General features: G+C 37.7%; 1 protein-coding gene across 32 annotated transcripts in view; it reads left to right on the top strand.

The window, feature by feature from the left end:
* Positions 1–20,413, top strand: part of DTNA (dystrobrevin alpha) — a 394,437-nt gene that overhangs the window by 321,574 nt on the left and 52,450 nt on the right. For 12 of the 32 annotated variants that reach the window (XM_037982393.2, XM_007974297.3, XM_073006401.1 and 9 more), the window contains 2 exons: positions 2,059–2,183; positions 8,935–9,018. In XM_037982393.2, the coding sequence (XP_037838321.1) occupies positions 2,059–2,183; positions 8,935–9,018 (209 nt within the window). Of the gene's footprint in view, positions 1–2,058; positions 2,184–8,934; positions 9,019–10,376; positions 10,707–10,735; positions 10,826–19,403; positions 19,482–20,054; positions 20,148–20,413 lie in introns of those variants that run through there. The other 20 variants (XM_073006399.1, XM_037982388.2, XM_007974295.3 and 17 more) reach the window with 3 other exon arrangements.

The following is a 20,413-nucleotide window of genomic DNA, read 5'->3' as shown; positions in this document are numbered from 1 at the left end:
ATTCTGGAGTTCTTTTAAGTGCATGACTAGAATATTAAAGAAACAAGTATGAGAGGAGAGTGTGGACTTAATAATACTGTTCCATTTTACTTTTCTGCAGAGGGTGGGGAGGGGAGATTGTGGTTATATTAGCAAACCATCTTTTCATGAAGAGTCTGAGTGACCAACCTGGTGGTGGCATGTGAGTGTCTGTGTGATAGAGTATTCTCAGGAGCAAGTGGCACCAGGTCTGTGGGAGGAAATGTGACTCTGAGGTCATTGTTCAAGTGGATTATGATTTACGGACATTTATCTTAGTGAAACTCAAAGATCAGTTCCGGCAGCGTTGCCCTTGTGCATCTCTTCAAGGATGGGTTTTTGTAGGGTGTGTAGATTGGTTCTTGTGGGGTATACCATCAGCCCTTCCAGCAGCTCTTGGAAAAGTTCTGTCACAAGAAAATCCAACCTATTTATGAGTTTTTCTATATTTTAATGTATTTCAATTCAACCTGTAGTCTTTACTTAAAGAAGTCTTCAGAATATACCTCTTAAATCAAAATACTCTTCCTAGGAATTATTATTGGGAACTAATATTCAGTGTAAATATACTAGTACTTCATCACCAGTCAGATTCTGAATTCAAGTAACAGTTCTTCACCAAGGCAGAGTATACTGAGAACTTGCCAATTCCAGTGCAACTCCTGTTGTTTATGTCATGCTGAGGATAAATAGATACATTAACACGGATCATGAACTACAATTTAGTTTAGAAGATAGGAGCTAAAACTTTCTATTTTCTTATTGTTAGCATATTACCAGTTTTCAAACTTCAACCCCATATCCTAAAAGATTTGTTGTTTGAAAACTAATCAGATTTAGTTGTTTTACGTAAATGCTAAATCCACATAAGGAGCCTCTTTCTTAGGGGTTGTAGACTCTAAAATTATATTCCAGGGCACTATCTGTACAAAGAAGGATCAGACTTCTTGAGAAGACAGAAGGCCCTATGGTTTGTGGTGCAAAGAGCTGCTGTTGCTGCTATCTTAACTGTTCTAAGAATTACATCTCCTAACAAAAGCCAGAGGGATTTCTTGAGCAATGCTCTTATTACTTCGCTTTTAAAAAATGAGGATAATAGTCACTTCATTATATTACCAATTAAGGACTCTAGATGTAAAAGAAAGTGACAAAATTTGAAATGGTTCCTTATGGAAAGGAAAAATATGGTTAAAGTTTTATTATTATGTTGGTGCAAAAGCAATTGCGGTTTTTGCCATTACTTTCAAATGGCAAAAACCACAGTTGCTTTTGCACCAACCTAATATATGTGGTAGGCTGCTTTTTATATAATTTTGACTGCATAATGTCAAGATAAACATCCCAACAATGTAAACAAAAAAGAGGCTGCATGATTCTCTGGAAATAACCTGAATTTCAAATTCTGAAGACTCAGCTTGAAGATTCATTTTCACTTCTAACTGGATGTGTTCAGCCACACCTGAAACATCTTTCTTGCACCTGGATTCCTGCAAAACCTTCTGCTCATCTTCCCTCCATACCTATTTTCTCACAAACCATTTTCTGTTCTTAAGTGAGAGCAGTCCTTCTAGAATCAGGTCTGATGCTGTCATACCTGTGATTTAAACTCTTCAGGGTCTCCCTCTGTCCTGGGGATAAAGGGACAGTTCTTAACGAGCCATATAAAGATTTTGATGATCTGCCTCCTGCTTTCCTCCCCAGAAGGGCTCCCTTCACTGTTGCTGCTTCCTCCATCTCGAATGACCTTCCTAGTCTGCTGAGTTTTTGTCAGAAGGACTCCTGCAGGCCCATTAGGTCCCAGCGAAGGTGCCCCATGCACAATGCCTGCTTCCATTTATTGTAGCATTTGCTGATACTGAGCAGCAGGAGGCAGCTTGTTCAGAAACTCTCTTCCTAGCATTGAGCAAACTTGCGGACTCAAAGTCAGCACTGAAAAGGATTTCTTCCATGAATGAATATCTATTATGAAAAGCAAATCATTTGATAAAATATTACATAAATATTAGCTGTTGTCACTTCTACCTTCCTTCTTCTTTCCAGAAATCACCTGCTAAGAAGCTGACTAATGCATTAAGCAAGTCCCTGAGCTGTGCTTCCAGCCGTGAACCTTTGCACCCCATGTTCCCAGATCAGCCTGAGAAGCCACTCAACTTGGCTCACATCGTGTGAGTATCTCTACCCTCCCAGTAAAGAGAAAATTTTCTTCTAGGGCACATGTCTGGAGCCACACAAAGGCAATTCCCTATCAGTGGTCAGCAACCAAGATTTTTCATTTAATTATTTAAAAAAGTTAGAGTAATGCCCTTACAGTTTTTTGTTGTTGTTGAGGTATACAGTACTTCCATCAGGCTGGACAAGTGAAATATGCAACACTAGCATAATTCGCCTGGAGGTGGAAAATATTTCAGAAAGCTTAGTTACAAAATATGGATGTTAGTGGTGCCTGCACATTGGAAGTTAACAATCAATGGGATCACTGTGGTAAAAAATGATTTACAGCATATTGTTCCTTAATTTCGTATGTGCCTTGAGTTCCAAATATAAAAGCTCTTTATTGCTCTGCAGACCCAGTTTAAGATGCCAGCAAATCTAGAAATTACTTTTGTTTTTCATCCCAAGCTATATAACTTTAGAAGAATCATAGCCTGTGCAGGGGAAGGGGGAGTGGTGGGAAAATTTATCAGAATATTCAAAGATTCTTTTCTTCAAAGTATGTGTGAGTTTCATGGCAGAAGGTGTTGGACCAGCAAACGGTCCTTCCAGCCATCCCTGCTACCTCCCAGAAGTTTCATGCCTTTGAACCTCTCTCAGGCCTGGGTGGCCAAGATAACAAGGGGGCTTAGGTAGAAGAAACAGTTTTTTTCCTTGGTGTTACCTTGGGCTCATAAGAAGAAAGAGTCTCATTACCTGCTTCTATGCACAATTAGATACCATGTAGTCACAGATGCCTCCTTATGAACTGCCTGTTGTTTTCCACAGTTCAGTGGAACCTGTCACACCACTGGGCCTGTGTTTGCATGTTGACATCAAGAGGTGGGCTGATGGGACCTACCAGTATAGAAATTCAACAATGCAAAGTTCATGCTTCAGGCAGTTCAGCATATAATCCAGAAGGGGCACTGTGGTGGGTATGAGACCTTCATGGAGGCAGCACCTACGTTCTCCGATGGACCTTAGCAAATACCACCAAACAATTTGTGCTGCGTCACATCTGTGAGCTTTGTATAAATACTTTGGGGCCTTGTTTTGCTTATTCCTGGGGGTGCTTTGAGACGTCTCTGACCTCAGCAGTATACACAGCCTGAACGCTCCTGTTTCTCAGCTTACAAGCTGGCATGGGCTCAGCCTCCAGAAGCTAATGTAAACTAATTCTGTAGAATGTGGTTAACTTATTTTTGGAAATTATGCTTCTATAAATAAACCTTAAGATAAGCCAGGGATAAATAAATCTGGGGAATGTCCCAAAGGGCCAACCACTTGCAGCAATCTACCTCACAGGAGCTTATGAAGGATCTTATTAAGGTCTAGACTTTCCTTCCCATAGCCAATTAGACACAATCACTAAGTTGCTAATAAATGACCACAACAAACTGAGAGCAGCTGGTGCTCCCTGAGCTATGCTGAGAGTAATTTCCTACCCCCCCCCCCCCGCTAGGAGTTTCACCCCAAGAAAGCAGCCTTCAACGGAACTGCTGGGTGTCATGAAGATAGGGGGTGTGGGTGTGAATAGCCTGACTCTAAGAGCTTTGCTGCTTCACACTCCTCCAAAGAATTAGGAAGTGATGTACTGCAGTGTAAAAGTCTGTTTCACAGTGAGTCACTTTGGAGTATTATCTAGCTCAGGGCCTTGTATCCAGTGGGTGCTAGGATTGGGTGGTGTGTGTGTGTGTGTCTGTGTGTCTGTGTGTGTGTATGAGAGAGAGAGAGAGAGGTATTTAATTGGCTGAGTAATAATTTTTAAATTTTGACTTATGGGGCAATATAATCTGTTTTGTCATTTATTGACGTAACTGAGGGCTAAGCTACACAATACATTCTTAGTTTATGTTCCATGGAGAAATTTTAAAATTCTGTACAAAATGTGTCTTCTTTTGAGAAAACCTCTATCTATTTTACCAGATCCTCAAGAGTCCTTGAATCAGAATACTGATCTGTACTCACTGATAACATATTTTCCCAGGGTGAAAGTTTTAATTTTAAAATTCAAATTGTACAGGATATTTAATTGTTGAAATAACATACAAGACATTCTGGATGTAGAATGTCAAGTCTATTTTAGAACAGAATATTTTTGTTCTATTTTTAGCCATAGAAATTTTTTCCATATTTGTTTCTTTATTCAAATGCTATTGTCATTAGTAGATATCCACGTCTTTTTTCTGAGACTTCTAATTTTAAAATGCATTGCTCATTTAACTATTCTAAATTATCATAGGCACATCAAGGACATTTAAATAAAAAAATAAATGGTATTAAGCCTTAATCATTTATAAAAAAGAATGCTCTCTTAATCTGCTATAATGAACATGGACATGGAATTAATGAATATTCACACTTCTTCCAAATGTATGTAAATAATATTTTGATAAATTAGACCAAAATATATGACATTCCATACCATGTCATTTATAATAAGCCATCCCACTACTTTTATACAGTGCTGTACAGTGAAAATAAGTGAAATTTAAGAAATAAAACACACCAATACTCCCACCTCCACTTAATGCCCTTAATTACTCCCAAATATGACTTAAATTATAAAGATCTTATGCAGAAGGAATATTGTCATAGTGCAGAAATATGTGAAGTCAGCTTTATCATTGAGTCTCTAGCAAAAATCACCCTAAAAGTATGTTCCTTAGAACTATACATAGCAATAAAAATATATTTTCTAGCTGTAGCTCTGTCTTGGTCATCCTCATTCCCTCTCCAGCCTTTCCCTGTGCTTTCCTAAATAATTTATTAAGCAACCTTTAATTGTAGTACAAACCACACCTTTGTCATTCTTTGGGTGTAGTGTCACAAAAATATCCCAGTCCGTATCAGTTGCACCCATGGATAAGCTTACAGACAGAGGTAAGAAGGGAGCAGTGAGTGGGCTGCAAGCATTGGCAATATTGATGGGCATACTCTGTCCTGTGTTGATGACCTGAGGTTCTGGGCATTGGGAATTATAGCACAGACTCAAAATAAAACATTTTTTTTTTGCCACTGTGAAAAAGTGTGTTGATTTTGTAAATTAATACAAATTCTTCAAAGACATATTCAGAAAAAAAGTCCATGATGTAAATGTTTAAGTGAAGGATAATGGTATGTCCTTACATAGTGCTGAAATATGTAGAACATTATAGAGCTCATGGACATAAAATTTGATGTTGAACATTATACAGTCTTCTTAAATGCACATCTTGCTGTTTAATTATTGTGTTAAAAAATGCTGGCCGGGCACAGTGACTCACGCCTGTAATCCCAGTACTTGGGGAGGCAGAGGCAGGCCGATCAAGAGGTCAGGAGATCAAGACCATCCTGGTTAACACGATGAAACCCCGTCTCTATTAAAAATACAAAAAATTAGCTGAGCGCGGTGGCAGGCAGCTGTAGTCCCAGCTACTAGGGATGCTGAGGCAAGAGAATGACGTGAACCCAGGAGACGGAGTTTGCAGTGAGCCAAGATCACGCCACTGTATTCCAGCCTGGGCAACAGAACAAGACTCCGACTGAAAAAATAAAAAAGATTGCTACTACATGGCGCATGTATACCTGTGTAACAAACCTGCAGGTTCTGCACATGTACCCCAGAACTTAAAATAAAAAAATAAATTGCTACTAGTCCTCTAATACATACTGCATCCAAAGTTGAGCAGCAAAAGCATTATAAGATATAAATGAAATTGAGAAAATAATAAATGGAAAATGCTTTATCAATACCTAATGAAAACATTAGAAAATATTTTTATTACTCATTTAAAACTCAAGTTCCAATTTTTTCTTTTTTTCTTTTTCTTTTTTTATTTTTTGTAGAAATAGGGTCTCTCTATATTACCCAGGCTGGTCTGGAACTCCTAGGCTGAGATTATAAGTGTGAGCCACCACACCTAGCCACAACTTAAATGTGAAAAAAGTGGCAAAAATATGGCACAGTCTGACTATGTAACAGATTAACATTTTACAGGTAGACTTAGATATGGTAAAAAATAAATTTTAAAAAGAGAGATTGAATCAATAGGATTTTAAAACAGGTTATAGTACTAATATCTCTGTCACACACAAACACACACGTATATTTGCATATGGAAATGAAGCATGTGACACACAGAAAATGCCATTTTTTTTTACTATAGCCGAGGGATTTTCTACCCATCTTGTAGAGAGGTGCTGCTAGTCATGAATTAGTGCTTAAATAGAAATGAGCAGGTGGTGACGTTTTGGTACTTTGACATTTGTTCTTAGCTATTGTATTGCTTGTAAATGTTACCATGATTAACGGTCTGTATTCTGTTCAATTTTTCGCTGCCAAAAGTGATACTTGGTAAGTAGTGCAGTAGTTTCCAGTCTACTTATGAAGATGTATAATCATGATCATAAGTGGGGATGAGACACAAAACAAGTGAGCAATATGAGGCTAGTTTAGAAATAAGTCTTCTTGTGCTGTACACTCAGTTTACAAGGATGACACTTACATAAAATTGTCCTCTGTGAAGATCTTGTCCAGAAGGCCCCTGTGACTTACTCTATTTTGTGGAGCTGTTTCTTTTACATAAAACCAAATATGTTCAGAATTCCCAGTGTGGGCCATTTGTTAGATAAGGTAACTTGCCATTTGATTGTGGAAGAAATAGGAATTTCAGTTCCTCTGAAAACCACCATTTGGTGCCAGGGCTAGCCATTCTTTGTCCCAAGTTCAACATTTCAATGGTAGACCTTAAACAAAGCCATTTGCTGAGAAACCTTGATTTCAGCTTTGTAGTGACTGGATTCAATAGAATACATTTATCAAGCTAGTTAAAAAGCATTCTAAATCCACTTGTTTTCTCATTTTTAGACATGGAGGAAGATGGAAAAGTTAAAAAAAAAAAAAAAGACAAAATCAGAAGTGTCAGGTCAAGTATTTTTTTCAACTCTTTGCAAAGCTACGATGAAGATGTTATACTCTGTTCACTGTTTTAAAATCTAGCAGATCAAACTTTTCATAATTCAGAGGACATTTGTTATAAAATTAGCATCCTTCTTCTAAATTGCTAGTGTTCAACTCAAAGCAGAGTTAGTTTTAAACTAGCCTTGTGTTGCTCCCTTATATATCAAAGATGCATCTTAGATAAGTAATGCAAAACACTAAGATTGTTTTCAGAACTTCAGTTTTGTCTAGAGTAGATGAAATAGTGAATCTGTTGTTTTGGCTTCGTCCAACAGATGATACGTCTTACAAAATCTCAGAGTATAGGTTAGCACCAGCTACCATGAAAAAAGTTTCGGTGAATTTATGTTATTTTTTATTTTTCCCTAAGTTATTGGGGTACAGGTGGTATTTGGTTACATGAGTAAGTTCTTTAGTGGTGATTTGTGAGACTTTGGTGCACCCATCACCCGAGCAGTATACACTGCACCATATTTGTAATCTTTTATCCCTAACCCCAGAGACTGTTATTCTAAGTCTCAATGAATTTTTGCATGTAGTGCTGACATTTTAAAACCTGCAGAGCTTCATGTCCATTCCAGTCAATACATTGGGATATACAAGTCTATCTTTTTCCCAGAATGTCTTCGTTGTAGAAGCCAAAGCTGTTCTCTAAAGTAAAAATTAAACCATTTACAAATTTGGCTCTTAATCAAGCCAACATAAATTGATTATTTAGGCTGCTATAATTAATGTCACATCTTCAAAATGTTCTATACCATCAAACTCAAATACAGAATTATAGTGAAACTGAAATTTCCTGTGATTCAGAAAATGCCCCACCTCATTTTCCATCTTTTGAACTCTAAATCCCATCTCATATTACCATTCATTATCCTATATTGAACCTAAAAAAGACTAAAAATACCTTGGAGATGAGATAGGGATCTTAGTCCTATCATTTTACCTGACCTAAAACATTCATGATAGGAAAAGAATGACAGAATGAAATGAAAATCAGACCAAGGAAGATGGACTCCATGCAGTTGGTGTTTAGAACCATGAACAATTCTGAGGAAAATTGAACTCTGTTTTCCTTCTCTTATCATAAGAAAACAAGTAAAGCTTATGGGATGCCGTACACCATATACTCTATCATATGGATCACCCAAACAACAGAAACTAACTTCATAAATCCTTGTGGAGCTTACTTGCCTCTTCACTTAGAGCAAAGGCAAATAAGGTATGATATGATTGTACAGCCTGTGTCCTTTCAGACCAGGCATGTTGGAGAGGCCCGTCATCATGGAGAACACAGAAGGAACCTTCCAAAGCCTCAGGAAACTTCCTCTTTCCAAGAGAACGTAGATTCAATGATCAGGTCTTCAAGGCTTCTTGAGAAGGCAGTAGAAGTAAAACCACTGCCTTCTTCAAAATCCTTGTTTCATTCCAGAATATTATACAATGAAACATCAAGGCTCAAAGCTCACATCAACATTCACATCCTTGCTTCATTCCAGAATATTGTACAATTAAACATCAAGGCTCAAAGTTCATGCATCAACATTCACATGGTGTCTGGAGATCTGCCTCCCAGTGTTTACCTGAGATTATATATTCTCAAGGAAATGTTACTTTAAAACACTTAAGGAATTTAATTGGAAAATGTAAGATTTCTTGTTGATCCTGGGAAAGATAGAACTCAGATCTTCCCATCCCCTTTCCTGGAAGGATGAGGGAGAGTTTTAAATGTGTGACTTTTATTTGTTTTAACTTTCTATTCACACTGTCTTTTGTTTTAGGCCTCCCAGACCTGTAACCAGCATGAATGACACCCTGTTCTCCCACTCTGTTCCCTCCTCAGGAAGTCCTTTTATTACCAGGAGGTAAGTTCCAACCCTATTATAAAATAAGCCCTTTCTTTGGTAATGAGCCTTGATTTTGTGGTAACAAAAATATTCTCATGCAAGCCAAGGGCAGAATATTGTTACTGGAAACTAGCTTGCAAATATCCATTATAAGTTTTCAATTTCATTCATTTGCATGCATTTAAAGAGGGGTATGGTGGCTTTGGGGATTAATGTCATGTCTGGAAACCTGCATTTATAATGTATCCACAGTAAGAATGTGGGGTATGTTTCAGTTTTACTGCTGACACACATGCTTCCCATCTTATTAAGGAAGTCACTTTCATAGTCCTCAGAGTGGTCTGTTGAAGTCAAGAAACTGGAATTTCAAGATGCAATGGTGTGTTATTATATAAATGGTGAAGCGTGTCATTATTTAAAGCTAAGATACAAAAGAATCCTTTGTTGGTGAACCCTGGAGTTCCTGAGGCTAGAGGCTAAAGACCAAACTTGGAAATGTAGTTTCCATATAAGCAATGTCATCGATAATAACTTTTTTAAAAGGTGGATCTGCATCTCATTTCTTTGCACAAGATCCATTCCCATGTGAGCAAGAAACAGGAGAAGCAAATATTTCTCTAAGAGTTAGCATCAGACATATGCAGGGTCAAGAGGTGCTCTGAGTCATTTGATCAAATAATTGCGAATCAAGCACCAGATAATTATTTTATAAATACATGAACGAAGGCTCACGAGAAAGCAAAAACAAAGGTAAGGAAAATTGGAGTGAGTAATTGAACATAAGATTTCAAATGCCTTTCAGCAGAAAAAAAGGACAGCCTCATATTTCACAAAATGCACATAATTCATCTTTTCCCTGAAGAGGTTTATAAGGTGCCAGTTTCACTCTAATATCCCGGTACATTCAACTGAGGATTTGAAGACAATGCGACTAAGAACACAGCTGATTTTTTCTTCTGAGTTCCTGTATGTGCCCATCAACAGGAACCTGAGATGAAGATGTTCCCCATAATTGTAATTAGCAGAATAAACAGAATATGGTGTTTCTGATGTATAAATAAGTTCTGTAACAAGTGGAAACGAGGAGACAGTTTTCTACAGCAGAACATCCACAGTAGAATAATATGGTTTAGGCCCTCAGTAACTTCCTTTTAGCACTCTTTTTTAGAATCACCAGCAAATTCAACCTTTTTTTTTTTTTCTGGAATGAAATCATAAACTGTAAAGTCTGTAAAAAGACACAGGTGTGCATCTGTGTAGGGAAGACCTGACATGATGTTTAGAAATATGTATTTTTATTAGGAAGCTCTGCATTCTGCAAATGTCAAGCAGAGGTAGACCCTATCCTTACTGAAGGTCATTTTATATCATTTCAGCTCGGACGGTGCTTTTGGTGGATGCGTCTAGATGGATAACATGACTTCTTCTACCCTAAAATATTCCTATAATACTTTGAGCTGTTCTGGTTCCTCCAGGGTGCGTGGTACCCATTAACCCAGAATATGATTATTTCCCTTTTTTCCCATTTTCAGTCCTTTTGGAATGTTCTCTGTGAACCACAGATATGTTGTTTAAAGCTCACATTTCTTTCTATCACCACAGAGATTGGCCTACGGTTTCTGTTTTGAGGGTGCTATTCAATAAAGCTGTGTACACTCAATGTCTTTCCTCTCTGAGTGGGCCTTGCTCTGTCCCTGGGAAGTTTTAATGAGGTCTCATTGTTTGAATCCCTCAGGTTACCTGAGGGGATAAGTGCATCCAGCCCTGTGGCTGAAGAGCATTCCCTCATAAAGCAGTACGTAAATCAGCTTGATCACGGTGCACGGTCAGTATCCCAGCCCTGAATTGCTAATCATAGTAGTAGTTCCATAGCTAGACTCATAGTCATTCTACTCTAGCACTAAAATCCTCTCGTAGTATGTCTTATTGGAGATAGAGGTCTTCTGGGGTTTAATGAAATTGTGTTGAGACTTTTCAACTTGAGCTGGACTTTGCAGCTCTTTCCTCTCCTTTCCACATATTTTATGGATTTCATAGCTTCATACCAGTATATAAGAGATGTGTATATGTGAAGTGTATCAAGCTGGATCTTGTTTGGACAAGTCTCTGCTTTTGTACAATTTGCAAAAACCCCAGATGGTAATTTCTAAGACTCTTGAATTAAGGAGTCTATTGGAAAGATCATTAACTAGGTGAGGCTAGGACAATGTCATATAGCTGGACCTCATTGCAGTTAAAGACTTGAGGACTTGTACCTTTCTGTACCATTGGACCTGATCCATTTTCCCCCTAGGGAGGACAGTCTGATTCCTAATGAAGTAACAATTTCAAAAACAGTTGCTTGCTCTCAGTGCTTATTCTCTATCACTTGATAATGCTGGTGGTAAATCACTTTTGATTTCTTCATCATGTTGATAAACTCAGATGGATAGAAATCCATCATGCCAGATGTAGGCAAAAGTTAAAAGTCCTGTACTTCTATCATTGAAACAGAACCAAAGAAATATGACCTACGGCTCTGCCCTCACCCTAGCCCATCCCAACAATGAAATAAAACCTAAGCAAGCCAAATATAGTGCCGGTCAGTATAGGGCAGCACCAAGAAAGTAGGTAAGTTCTCCATATTTTCTTTAGCCTAAGTTCAGTCTTTTGTATCATGACAGATCCTAGAAAGATAAAGCCGAATGAGGATGAACTGAAATCCCCACTCCAGAATCCTCCCCAAAAACTCCAGGCATTACTCACCTAAGGCTCTTTACAAGCCTACCACTTTGATCTTCAAAAGACACAAGGATAAAACTTTGAAATCTTTCGACATCCTAGTAATCTACTTCATACAGATGTATGAGTGTGTACCTCTGGTTACCAGCATCATCTGTCTCATTCCCTGTTCTTACATCTTTTTTAGCTATGTACTTGATTCACTTTTCCTTTACTTAAAAGAAAAAAAAAAGGGATTCTCAAAGGCACTCTCCCTTGGTCCTTTGAAGTCTTCTTACATGTGTGTATGTCTATGTGTGTGTGCACATGTGTACATTCAGTGCTGGTTAGAAGTTAGGTAGAATGTGGGTCATATAACATAATCAATGGACCGATTCACTTCATTCATTTTCTTGATTGTAAACTGTATGCCTAAATCTATTATGTTTTCTTATAAATTTATAGGAAAGAATGGCTGATTTGAGGGAAATCTATTATCACCACTAGGGAAAGAGCTCTAAGAGCTATGTATGGTGAGCCAGCAACATTATCTAAGCTTATGAAAGATAGATTATTATTATTGCAGATATTATTGCAAGGACTGACCACAAAGCCAGGCCCCAAAGGCTCTTTCTCCCCTTCACTGCCCACAGCTCTGTGCCTCTTAGGATCTGCTATCTTTTTTGGCATCATGCCTCCTTTTTAAAATCTTAATTATCTTGCCATAATCCTTACTTAGTTTAGATGAGAAAGTTAACCAATACTTTTTAACGTCAAGTAAGCTTCTTTCACTATGACCAAACTTCTTCATTAGTCACAGTAAAGACTAATAAAAAAAATTAGTCACACCCCTTTTACCTCCAATTTTAGAAACATCATTTAAAGTCTTCACAGGTATTTTCATAGTTGCAGCCTCTAAAGTGGTAAAGCACTCACAAAAGGAATCACGTTGACTACACTATATAACATCTAGCCAGGTCTTATCACTCCACCAAATATTAGGAAATTGCTTATAATTCATATTGCATGTTGAACACAATCTAATATGCTAGTTTTTGGTTTACTGCAATAACAAGTAGTTAATTAATCATACTGTATTCGATGTCCGGGCATGGTTATTCACGCCTGTAATCCCAGCAATTTGGGAGGCTGAGGCGAGTGGATCACGTGAGGTCAGGAGTTCAAGACTAGCCGGGCCAAAGTGGTGAAACTCCATCTCTACTAAAAATACAAAACTTGGCCAGGCACGGTGGCGGGCATCTATAATCCCAGCTACTCGGGAAGCTGAGGCAGGAGAATAGCTTGAACCTAGGAGGCAGAGGTTGTGGTGAGCCAAGATCGTGCCATTGCACTCCAACCTGGGCAACAAAAGTGAAACTCCATCTCAAAAATAAATAAAATAAAATAAATTTTAAAATGATACTGTATTAGGCTCTGTAGTTCCTATGAGGAGAGTGCACCCACCCCAGATACTTCCCAAATCCTGATCCCTCCAAGAGGAGCAGCAGTTGTGAGTTATTTTTTGAGTTGACTTGTTGATCAGTTGATTGATAGGTTTGGGTTTTCAACCCAAGAAATGCTAATTCAATGTGCCTTTTTCATTTTTAAAAAATGTTTTTGCTTACCCAGAGATTCTTTACTTCACAACCCTGGCTTTTAATCTGACTCAAAAAGTTCGAGCTACATTTTAAATAGTTGTGATTTGGTCATCAAAAGTGGCTAAAAATAAATTTGAGACACTGAATGTAGCCTTTCCTTTTGAAAATCAAAGTTTTCTTCATATCTATTTTTTTCTAAGATTAATGCCCATCCATTTTCAGTCATAAAACAGATAAATTTTTAAATCAACATCTGGCACCACCCTGAAGATTTCTCACTCTTTTCAAACTTTCTGGGCATGTTGTATGAAATTTTATGAATTTGAAATAATCACTGTCTGCAGATAATTCTTTACTTCATGTAGCCCCAGAGCTCCACTAATATGTTAGATTTTTCCAAACCGGAATTACACCAGTCTACACATCAACCCTAACAATTTTCTATACTAAAATGTTAGTGCATGATTAAAACCACAGTCACCTATCTTATTCAGTTCAGTAACTTTTATTCTCCTACTAGAGTTGCTTTGGCTATTGTCTCTGCATGCCCTGTACCAACAAGCAAACTTTCCTAGAGGCTCTCTTGACTAAAGTGTAATTGGTGTGACTTGATAATACCTGGATACAATGTAGTAAATTAAATATGACCTAATAATTCTCATTTTTTCCATGGTACCTGTTTGAGATGGTTCAGCTTCTATGCCAGCCTGAATTGATGACAGCTAATTTTCCCACTGAGACACTAACCTATTTTTTAATACTGGTCTATGAATTTTCAGGTAATAGATATTTTATATTTCAGATGTAAGCTATTGAAATCTAGAAAAAAAGAAACAGAATGTTTCAAAACATTATTTCTTGACCAAACAGATTTGTGGTTTCTTTTTTATTGTATTTAAATTAGTGTGATGGCCTTACTACTAAACTATGTAATTCTAGTGAGAAGGAAAATTTTATACACTATAGATAGTTACTTAAGGAGACAGCCAACTTTGTGATTCTTCACAAATCCAAATGTCACACAAGCTTATTAATAATTTAAGAATAGAAATGAAAATATCTGTTCTTAATTTGCTATATTTCAAATATTGTTTTTCTTTTAACCATTGTGATAATTATTCTATATTAATATAATTTGTTTCTATAATATTTGTTCTCTGTGAGACTGCAGCCAGGCCTTTAGTATCATGTTCAATAAAAGAAAAAATAATCTTTGTCAAGGGCTAATATAGTAACTCAACATTAGCAGAAGTGGTTTTTAAAAATATATTTCATGTATCCAGGAAGCATCTGTGTGTGATTTTGTTACCTTTGGACCAACCCCCAAATATTTTCACTGAAGTAAAACTATTGGCATCAGTCATCACCCTTCAAAGCTAAGGGGATAATTTTTTTAATAAGTATGAAACATTTTGAGATTGTTCTACTTTTCCAGAACCCATTGTGTCATTGTGTGTGTGTGTATGTGTGTGTGTGTGTGAAAAATTTTGGAAGAAGGTTTTTTATGTTCATCTTTAGATATGCTACTTTCCAAAGGTCTAAAAAGGAAATGATGAGAAGCTAGAGGATTTTTGTTAGGAAAAAGAGTCTAAAGGAATATTTCCTACCTTTTTTCTTTCAGCAGATACATGAACTTCAAAATTTACCATGCCATGCCCTCCAAGGTATGGCTGTTCCCACAACCATTGGTGATAATATGTGTGTGAAAGGATATGCTCATACAGTGGCAAGGGATTAGTGAAAAGATGATAAGAAGAAGAGATTTGTGTGCATATAATTTTAGAAATGATAGTCTTGCTTCTCTTTGAAACTCAGATTAGAAAAGGTGTATCCCATGGTCAAGTTGAACCCCAAATAGTTCCCAGTTTCAGACCTTAAAAGGAGGAATACATTCTGATTTGAAGACAAGGCATGTAGAACAGAAGAAGCTTTTGAAGCTCAGGCTGGGTTGTATGAAAGCCATTGTCACATTCTGACACAATGATATGCTGGAAGCACTCTTTCCTTAGTCAGGAAGTAGGTTCCATTGTGCCTGATCCTAAATCCCACAAAGAATTAGAAACTTAACTTCTCCATGCAAACGCCAAGCTACAAAATGAAAGTTTAGAATCGAAATTAGTCTATAAAATACTGTGATAATATAGAGCCTTGAGGGATCATTGTAAGCCCCACATCATTACTGTTTTAGTCCTTTGTGTTGCTATAAAGGAGTGCCTGAGGCTGGGTAATCCTCGAAGAAAAAAGGTTTAGGCGGGGCACAGTGGCTCATGCCTGTAATCCCAGCACTTTGGGAGGCCACAGCAGGTGGATCACCTGAGGTCAGGAGTTTGAGACCAGCCTGGCCAACATGGTGAAACCCCATCTCTATTAAAAATACAAAAAAAAAAAAAAGCTGGGTGTGGTGGCGGGTTCCTGTAATCCCAGCTATTCGGGAGGCTGAGGCAGAAGAATTGTTTGAACCCAGGAGGTGGAGGTTGCAGTGAGCCGAGATTGCGCCATTGCACTCCAGCCTGGGCAACAAGAGCAAAACTCTGTCTCAAAAAAAAAAAAAAGAAAAAGAAAAGAAAAGAGGTTTATTTGGGTCATGGTTCTGCAGACTGTACATGAAGTGTGGCATCAGCATCTGCTTCTGGTGAGACTTCAGGCTGCTTCCACTTACAGCAGAAGGCAAAGGGAAGCTGGTTTGTGCCAAGACACAGGAGAAGAGAGGAAGCAAGCCACAGAGAAGAGGTGCCAGGCTACTTGTAACAACCAGCCCTCAAGGGAACTAATAGAGTGAGACCTCACTCATTGCTGTGAGAATGGCACCAAGCCATTCATGAGGGATCTGCCCCCATAACCCAAACACCTCCCATTAGGCCCTATTTCCAACATTGAGGATCAAATTTCAACATGAAGTTTGGAGGGGTCAAATATTCAAACCATAGCAATCTCTGTTTTCACAGCAACTCAAGAGAAAAACTTTCACTTTGCTGGAAGAGGTTCTGGTGGAAAGTACTTCAAGTGAAAAGACTTTAAAGACCCAAGTTTTAAGTGAAACCTGTCTCCCAGTCAACTCTCAAGGTTCTTGATTCATTTCATTTTGAAAGAGTGGCCATTTTTGTCTTGTTTTCATCATGCATTTGGCTTCCGCTATACGTGGTCATATTTTTCGCTTCCTAGAAACAGATGATGAGAAGAATTTGAAGCTAACTCTAGAAATTACAGAAACTATGTGAACAGTGAGTATCAAAAAGTTAGAAGTTCTTCTGGCACTAGAAATTAAGAGCTATAGCAAAACAAAATAGTTTATTTCCAGAAACTCATAAATGTTCATGGTGTAACTCCCCTATTTTCCAAGAATTGTTTTTTCTAAGAATCCGCATGGGAAAGGAAAGGAAGATAAAAGGTTTTAAACTATTTCTTTAAACCAACACTGGCAAGGGCCAACACAAAGAAAATGACAGCAAAAGTTAAGAGATGTATATACATAGAATATGTCTCATTCCTTTGAGGGAGGAAGGGACCTGGTTAGAAGAAGGAAGAAAAGGAAGAGGAGAGGGGAGACAGGCAAGTGGAGTAGGGGAAGGAGGAGAGGAGCCCAAAGATTTGAAGAAAAAAAAAAAGGAGAAGGCCACCAAAGGAAAGTCCGGCGTATTGCCCACTTCTCTCAGCCCTACCCCTACACAATACTGAGGCTAGGGCTCCTTCATGCTTGGGCTTTGTCAGTGGTGGGTGGTGGAACCACATTTCTAGGCCTTCACTGACACATCTTCTTCCTCCCATAGAACTTCACCAGAATAATTTGTGGCAAACACATCTTCGTGGTTGACCTTCCTGTGTTTCTTTTCTCTACTGATTCTTACTTGTTATCTTGCACATTCAGTGTGAGAGGTTGTCCCTGTGCAATTATTCGGCTATTTGCTTAAGAAATTATTGCCACAATTTCTGAGATTCAAGGAATAAAGAAGCATAAGAAGGCAGGGAGATAGTTTAGTTTGGAAGGAAGACTTATGGATGTTTCACACAGTGTTTTGAATGGTTTTGCAAGCATCTGAAATAAATTATGTAATAGATTCATCTATCTTTAGTTACAAAAAATAATTGGGGGGATATTGGGCAGCAGGGGTACTGTAGGTACTGCATAATGAATGTATGGAGATCTGCTTCAGTAGACATAGTTTGGAATGCAGTTTTGGTGGGGTAATAGTATATCACAGAAAACAGAAAGTGTTTTGGTGGGATAATGGTACATCACAGAAAATGATGGCTGAAGGTGGTTATTTGGCCCTGATGGGCAGGTTTTGCAGTTTTAAAAGGAAAACATCAATATGCTGGATAAAGATAACTATTAAGGTCATCAGGAAAGTAAATTCTCCTAAAACACAATCTAATTTATTTTTAAAGCCAATTTTGGGCCAGGCATGGTGACTCACGCCTGTAATCCCAGCACTTTGGGAGGCCAAGGGGGGAAGATCACTTGAGGTTGGGAGTTCGAGACCAGCCTGGCCAACATGGTGAAATCCCATCTGTACTAAAAATACAAAAATTAGCCAGGCATGGTGGTGTGTTCCTGTAATCCCAAGTACTCAGCAGGATGAGGCAGGAGAATCATTTGAACCCGGAAGGTAGAGGTTGCAGTGAGCCGAGATCGTGCCACTGCACTCCAGCCTGTGTGACAGAGTGAGACTCCATCTCAAAAAAGAAAGTCAATTTTGTTTGGATACAGTTGAACTTTTTAAGTACAGCAATAATTTGTATAACAGATGCCTTTCTGAAGAGCTGAGTGAAAATGTCATTCATCTGCCAAACATGCATGTCTACTCTTTGCTAGTCATTTTCTTTACAAATCAAATTTAATATTAAATTTATCAGAGACCTCACTATTCAAGGAATCTTTTAATATACACTATTATAAAGCAAGAATTCCAACTATAATGTACATAGTTCTAATGTGATATATATTTATATTTTTTAGTACTTTGTGGCCTGAAAGAATAGTGCTTTATAATAGAGACTTAAAACTTGTAGTATAAAGTTTTTAAGATTTTAACTAATTTATAAACCATTATATATTTAGTAGATTTAGAGTTTCTTGAAAATTTTTGGCAGAACCTCATAATTTATATCCAAGTAGTTAAATATTTGGTATTCAAAGAAAGACAGACAATTCATTTTTCTATTTTCCATGAAGAAGGAGTAGGATAATTTTAGGTTTACCAGTGTGCAGGGCAAATTCTTACTTAACCTATAGAGGAGCAAACTTTCTTTAAACACATTACCAAGCAATACAACTGTAAGACTAAGAATTAATACCATATTTCTCAATGTAGTATGACTACAAATTGTCACAGATTTTGGATGACTTTACTGTAGCCACACTTAATGATTTATTATTTATATTTCTATTTGTACTTTGATAAAACTGTATTTTAAACTTTAAAATTGCCATTTAAATTACTAAAAAAAATGAGTAGTTCCCATAATGAATCTATAATGTTAAGAATTTGCTTTAGCAATGAGACTATATTCACTAGCTTTGTATTAATATAAACATAAGAAATAACAACATATATGTATAAGACTCAAAGGTATATTTCTCTGTTTCTCTGAAAATTTTCTTTGTAGCTCCACAGCCAAGATCATGTGGCTTTTGCTTGGAGTAGTAAAACACTTCCAATATGAAGCAATCTCTAGCTAGGTAATTTTCAAGTCTTTCTATTCAGCACAGAAAGTTGGAGGATGTAGGGAAGGCTAAAGTTCTTGAGTGGGATCTAAAGGCTGGCAGGACTTAGTGAACTGCTGGACTGTTTACATGCTAAGCCATGATAAATGTTGAATGAATTTTCATTATGTCTAGACATACCCAGTATAAATGCTTTCTTGTTAAGCAAATAGCAGAGGTCAAATCTGGGATCATGGTGATTGCGGTTGTGTTCTCAGGCTGGGTTTCTACTCCTACTTGAACTCTGTGGATATCTGAAAACATCTTGAACATTTCAAAATAATAAGAGATCTGTCCAAATGGAACTTGGATCTAGACTTGGGAGTGTCTGTTGCCAGTTTCTATTCTTGAATGCATTGCGGTGTTTACGCTCTTCTTGGCTTTCCCATCTTATTAACTAGCTCTCCTCCCAAGGACAGTGAAGTAGAGCAGAACAAACTGCTGGCTAGGGCTGCTCCAGCTTTTCTGAAGGGCAAAGGGTAAGTTTCAGCCAGAGTGTACTGGAACCCTGCATTAACTAAACTAAAAATGGAGATTTCTTTTGTCAAAAATGCTTTGTGTGTGAAAGACCATCTTTGATTCAGTAAAAGCAGCTCTGCTCTAACCCAATTAACAGCACTAAGTAGTTATTTCCAGTAGACACATCTGTGTTGTTATTCACTTTCCCAGATTTGTGTCTTTTTCTTTTTTGAAATGACTAAGCTGAAGATTCAATTTTCTGAAGGATATTTAATCTTTGCTTGCAACCCATTTCAATGTATTTACTGTACAGATGAATACCTTGGCCTCAGTGGTTGAAAAATGTAAATCTGTTTTCTAAAACTTTATTTGACCTAAATGGAAGTCTTTATTTTTAAAGTTAGTGAAATAGAATTGTGGGTTTTACTGCCTGGATTTCGCTTGTGTTTTTCATAGCACATCACTTACTACCCTTCCTTTACTTGCTTGGTTTTCTAAATGTCTTTTCTACCAAAAACTCACTCCTACCTTCTCTGCTTATTTCTGTCCACCTCTCTTAACAACACCCTTTCTTTCCCCCTGCCCTGTTTCAGGATACAGTACAGCCTGAATGTGGCAGACAGGCTAGCTGATGAACATGTTCTCATCGGGTTGTATGTCAACATGCTCCGGAACAACCCCTCATGGTTAGTGCAGGTTTGGCTGCTTGACTGTCCTTAGAGAGGGATGCAGTCTGAGCTGGTGACAAGCAGTCTCAGCAAGGAGCAAGGTCACTGGATGCCAGTGGTGACCCTGAGCACTGTTAACTGATTCAATTAAGAAGTCTTTTGTGATGTTAGTTTGTATACTTCCCATGAAGAAACCATAAGATTCATATCCTTGTTTATCTATTAGCTAAAGCGAAAACTTGCATAAAGGGATGCCTTGCTAAATGTTAGCCTTCAGGTAGATT

This window comes from Chlorocebus sabaeus, chromosome 18 (assembly GCF_047675955.1).
Source record: "Chlorocebus sabaeus isolate Y175 chromosome 18, mChlSab1.0.hap1, whole genome shotgun sequence".
Classification (NCBI taxonomy): domain Eukaryota; kingdom Metazoa; phylum Chordata; class Mammalia; order Primates; family Cercopithecidae; genus Chlorocebus; species Chlorocebus sabaeus.
Note: the sequence above shows the minus strand (reverse complement) of the source record. Positions and strands in the feature narration are given on the sequence as shown.